The sequence below is a fragment of the Gekko japonicus genome, unplaced genomic scaffold, assembly GCF_001447785.1.
Source record: "Gekko japonicus isolate JY-2015 unplaced genomic scaffold, Gekko_japonicus_V1.1 scaffold593, whole genome shotgun sequence".
In the NCBI taxonomy this organism is placed as follows: domain Eukaryota; kingdom Metazoa; phylum Chordata; class Lepidosauria; order Squamata; family Gekkonidae; genus Gekko; species Gekko japonicus.
The window spans coordinates 529,507-535,263 of NW_015169191.1; the positions used below are offsets into that span (position 1 = coordinate 529,507).

The following is a 5,757-nucleotide window of genomic DNA, read 5'->3' on the forward strand; positions in this document are numbered from 1 at the left end:
AGACCTTCCAGGGGCATATAAGACAACCAGGAGGATACATCTTCACTGTTACCCATATGATGAGGATTTTATAACCAGGAACAGAAGATTAATTAGTAAACAAAAAATCACTAAAATACATAAACTCTGTCTCTTACAGTACAAGAAATAGAAAATAACCAGTACATAAAAGAGACTTTCCTTAAAAAAAGGAACAGCATTAATTTTTAATATGATCTTTATGTGATCCATGTACTAAAGATGTTTTTGCTATTAGATCCTGTATTCGTTCTATGAGAATCTCAGAGGAGAAACCATACCTTTGTAAAAATAGGCACAGCATGACTGGGTTTAGATCCATCTAATCTGTAGAGGTATGAAGTAGGACTTTGGACCTAAAAAAAGAAAGATGCAAGTATTTGCAGGACACAGGGGTATCATTAGTAATAATATATTGCATTCAAAAACAGTCTAGCCCATTTACACACACAATGCCCAAAACAGCATACCTCCCCCCCTTTTAAAGCTAGTATTTTGGCTTAAACTCTCATATATTTCCTATTTTGTAGTTTTTCTGTTTATTGTATTTTTAATTTTTGACTTTAAAGCCTTGTAGAGAGCCAAATTACTGGGTCTAAAGGATAAAAATAAACAACCCAACTGCAGAAAAACTGGTCAGTTTGGCCAGATATAAGTCTGAATCTCGCTAACACCATTCACTGATGATAGCTCTTTCCTCTTGATGCAAGAGGGTCTTCTTCATCAGACAAAAGACACCTTGCATCGGAAGAAGGCATTACCATTATTAGAACAGATCTGTGAGATGCAATTAAATATGCATATGCTACCTTTCCATTCAAATTATTCATAAGGCAACTTATATAAACGCAAAAGTAAACACAATTTGTGCTCGCTTCAGCAGCACATATACTGAAATTGGGAAAAGTAAACATAATTTAAACACAAAATATACTCAGCTGCCTACGATAAACAAACCTAATTTTAAATGGGAGTGCACAGAATATGACCTTGCTACTAATTTTTTGTTTTATTTATTGAACATTTTATTCCAAAAATTAAATATGCAGCTATTGCTATTTAATACTATAAACACTAGGGATGTGCACAACCAAGAAAAATGTGATTCCTGTCGGTTCATGGACGAACCATGAACCGAACCGCAAACCAAACCAAACCTGGCAGTGCCTCCCCACTGCTCAGTTGTTCTTGTGGCTTTCATGGGGAACAGAAAGCAGGGATTTAAAGGGACTCAGAGTCCCTTTAAACCCCTGCTTTCTGTTCTATCCATGAACCACCTCAAACTGCTTTAAAAGTTAGTGGAAGTTCGTGACAGTAGACCCATCATTAACTTCAGTTCACGAATCATGAACAGGGCAAAATTTGTGCCCGTCCCTAATAAATACTCTGTTTGATGCTGTACAAATCCAAATTTCTAGTAAGGGGATGTTGAAATTATTCCAGAATGATAAGAGAAATGTGAATACAGACCACATGAAGGTAAAACCAAGACATCTTTATTGTAATTCCACTTTGTGTTATTCAGCCAGTACATTTTATGGTACCCAGTTGCTTCTCCCCCAAAACATCTCTTCTCCAAAGTGAAGAGCCAGTCCTGACCTCCTTCCACTTCAATAGTACAGGAGGTACAGAAGAGTCCAGGAGATATCACTTTGGGGAGCACCATCTCAGGAGGATGCTTGCTTTGGAACCTCCTAATGCTTTATATAACCTCTCAATGCTTTGTGATTAAATTCATTCCCCACAGCAGCCATTTTGTTGGGGCATTTGCTCCATATTCTCAAAATTCCAAAAGTGTCCCAAGATGCAAAGAGGTTGGGGACACCTACCTTAGTGGCATGGTAGCTGCTGTATCCCCCCCCCGCTGCTCTGCTAATGCTGACATTTCCAGGCTATGTGGGAGGAGCCTATGAAACAGCCCCTCCCAACATCAGCAGAGTTCCCCTGCGATCTCTGGCAAAGCAATGTGGTATGATGTGGCCTGGAATTGCCAAGATGGCATAAGAGGTTACAGCATTTCCCATGCTACTAAGATAAAATAAGCAGTTTAGTACAAAGGACTAGGTAGGTTGTAAAGGTAGAATTTTTAAAAATCACATTCCACAAAAAGGGTTTTGTTTTCTAGGGAAGACTTTGTGGAGCAATTGCATCTAACAAGGAATTCAAGCTGGAATAGTTGCAAGTCATTTCATTTATTTACAAACGTCTGTGTCACAAGTTACCCAGAACATAACTAAGTTAAAATGTGACATCTACATACTTGCTGATTAGGCACTGAGATAGGTTGGATTACTGCTGTAGTGATCCCAGCCTTTGGAGCAGACGATCCTATTGTTAAAGAAACAGAAGTACTTTTCTTCTGGGCCCTGCATAAAGAAGGAAAAAAGTCAGACAATGTTCCTATGATTGCCTCCCTCCTATACGGCCTGTTCGCATGACCATGGTAGCCCATGACAGCCACAGAAGTGATCTAGCCCACTGATAGCTTCCAGTCCTGTCTTCATATAGCAATGCAACTGCGTGCATCCAACCAATGTGTTGCTAGTGTGAACAGGGTTTTTCTTTCTGGCACACTACTGCTAACTCACACTAAAGACAACTCATATATCATTTGCTGAACCTCACATGTGGCTTTTGACTAAGCATCTTCTATGGCTGTCATGATCTGAATTGCTCATCTTGATAATCATGTTTCATTTATTGCCCTCTCCCTGATGGGGTGGGAGACAGGTTAGCATATACTGCTGTTAGGAAGTAGTCTTGCTGTGAAAGAATGCAGCTTGGTGGACAAGACACACACACACACACTTCCAGCACCATGGAGTGCCAATGTCCCATGTACCAATTGTTCTCTTTATTTCTTTCGCCTCTGGGTTGCCTATTGGCAAGGGGTAACCGGTACTCTTTAGGCTGCTAGATGTGGCTCCAAGGCCTCCAGTTGCTTGTTCATACTATATAATCTTATTTAATTTTATCCTTGGGACAATTCATTGGGATAAATTGAGAGGCTGTTGGACAACCATTCAGGAAGCAGGGGATTTAACCAGTCAGCAGAAGTGCATTACTTCCCTTCCCCACAGCTATTCAGGTGTGGAAATAGAAGCATTTCCATTGGTTACTCTTCACATGCAGCAGAGAGATCTATAAACTGAAGTTTTAAGTCTACTCTTTCTTTAAAAAAAAAGTTTTTATTTATGAAAAAATGCTTGTCTTCTCCCTTAGCAAACAAACAAAAACCCATTGAAATAAAATTAAGATATCCTTATAAAGATATACTACTCATTTTCCTCTAGAGGCCTGCCTTCACAGACTGGAATCACTCATTTTCAAAGAGTTTGGCCCCTTTCAGACAGCCTTTGTAATCCGTTTCAGTAGCAGGTTGCTAATGGATTTTTTTGTGTCAGTTCAGACACAACCGTTTTAGCAACTGGCTGCTAACAGATTTTATTTGCCTGTTCATACAAAGCCATTTGCACCCCGATGGCAAAGCTGGGCTGAACTGTTTTTGAGGGAAACTGCTTTCTTTCATTTTTACCTCTTCGTTGTGCTTCTGAATAGCCGTGGTGTGCTGTGTAAAATGCCCATAGAGCTTCCTACAATGCTGCTTTCCCCCTGCCCTTTTTTTGCCACATGATCTTCCTCACCGTTTTTCTTCAAACGTCCTAAATTGAGTGCTATAGCACTATATATAGCACTTCAGACTATATTGGTTTAGTGCTATAGCACTCAACTTAGAACATTCAGAAAAAAGGGCAAGGAAGATTGCATGGTGAAAATGGGCAGGGGGAAAGTGGTGCAGCTTGAAATGGCCATAGCACTTTGGGAATGGCTTATTAATGGGATTAAATTTGCTATATGAAACCCCCATCCCTCTATTGCTTTACTCATAACATCCAGTTTAGAATGATAATGTGAAAGAGGCCATATAAATCCCAAACAGGAGCAAATATATAGATAAGAAAGAGCACAAACTAAGTTTCAACAAAAAGTCACACACACTGATATGCTACATACCTAGATTTTCAAATACGCAGAATTTCAGGTGTCACTGACACGAGAATGGTTTTTGTTATGTAGAACTAAGTGACATTAATGGAAATAGATAATGCTGTACAGAAAACCTTCCTGACTGTGTCTGTAAATCAAATTTGCTTTGAAGATTCAGCCAGCGTAGACTTTCTAACTGGCTATCCAAATGGAGACTGTGAATGAAAATCCACCTCTGTTTCCCCATGTCCAAGGTTCAATGCGGCATTTTAACATGGCCTAATCATTAATTAACACTGGGTTGTCTTTTTCCCATGCTGTGACTGTAGGAAGAAGAGGTGAAGCAGAACAGCTTTGCAATAATCCCTCCAGACCATCCTAGAAACAGTGTGTAACTAAGGGCTGTACTATGTAAACTTACTGTGGCATGGCTCCAGAGTTTGATTTGAAAATTTCACTGTCAGAATCAGAGGAACTGGCACCTGCAAGTAGACCAAAAAAAAGAGAAGCTCATGCCATCATGGTCATCAGCTGGACTTCAATACAAAGCGTGTTTACAGGATGGGCGGGATATAAATGTGAAACATAAATAAATAAAAATAAATAAATATAAGTTAAAGAAAAACAAACTTTTCCATCCCTTTACAATTATGTTTGCAGCACAAACATTCACCAGTTGAAAGGGTTTTTTTTTTTTGTAGAATCACTGTTTTCAAACCCTTACACCCAGATATCACAATTTTATAGATTTCATGTCAAAGATTAGACTGTTTGAGCCCTACAGAATCACAGAGACCACCTGGTCCAGGCAAGCAATGGATACAGGATACAGCTACATGCCTCCCACTGCAACTTACATCCCTTTATAAGTTAGGGCTATTACTGTGAATCTCTTGGAATCTGTACATAATGCATATAATGTGTGTGGCCTCATTAGTTGTCATGCTCTCTCACCTTCAACAAATACTTCTGCAGATGTAGAGTCAGATCCAACTGAGTTTGAGGCAAGACAACAATAGCGCCCTGTGTCGTCCTCAAAGGCTTCTGATATAATTAGTCTATGGACTCCTCCGTTTTCACAACAGATCTGAATATCAGGAGAATTTTTTAGCTCTTTGCCTTCACAGAACCACCTGCAATTAATGAAAAAAGAAAGAATAGAAAGTGCTAAAGAAACAGTACACTAAGAAAGTACAAAATTATTAAAAGGACAAGATGTGTACATGAGAAGAATCAATTCACAGAAGACACTGGCAGCAGAAATACTTGTGATATTCAAAAGAATTTTCATATTTCTCTATGTGAGAGGCTATGGCCATGCTGAACTGAAATGTGGCCATAAAAATGTGGCTTGGCACATTGGAGTGTGGTACTGGAGCTGATAAGGGAGGTTGGGCCTGGTGGCTGGAGCCTCCTCCTGGTTCCCAGCTGGAGGTTGGGTAGGGTTGCCAGGTCCCTCCAAACTGCCAGTGAGGGGTGAACTTACTGGGAACAGGGAGGAATGCTGAAAATAAATATGATGTGCCTGTGTGACCCGGAAGTGAAATAGGCATGTCAGGGATGTCGGGAATGGACACTCTGGTTTTGGGGCAAAAATCTATGGTAGAATTAGCTTCTACCATAGAGTTTTGCCCAAAAACCAGAGCATCGCCCCCCCCCAATGCCCCCAACATACCTATGTCACTTTTGGGTCACGTAGACACATCACATTTAATTTCCCATCCTTCCCTGTTTGGGAGTGTAATTCCCCCC

The 5,757-nt window shown here is 40.0% G+C and overlaps 1 protein-coding gene across 1 annotated transcript in view; it reads right to left on the reverse strand.

Moving 5' to 3' along the window:
- Window positions 1-5,109, reverse strand: part of PALLD (palladin, cytoskeletal associated protein) — a 188,676-nt gene extending 183,567 nt beyond the window's left edge. Inside the window, exons 1-4 of the mRNA XM_015416244.1 lie at window positions 4,960-5,109; window positions 4,427-4,487; window positions 2,279-2,384; window positions 300-374 (exon numbers count right to left, since the gene is read on the reverse strand). Coding sequence (XP_015271730.1) covers window positions 300-374; window positions 2,279-2,384; window positions 4,427-4,434 — 189 coding nt within the window. The 5' untranslated portion in view covers window positions 4,435-4,487; window positions 4,960-5,109. The remainder of the gene's footprint in view (window positions 1-299; window positions 375-2,278; window positions 2,385-4,426; window positions 4,488-4,959) is intronic.
- Window positions 5,110-5,757: the final 648 nt, after the last annotated feature.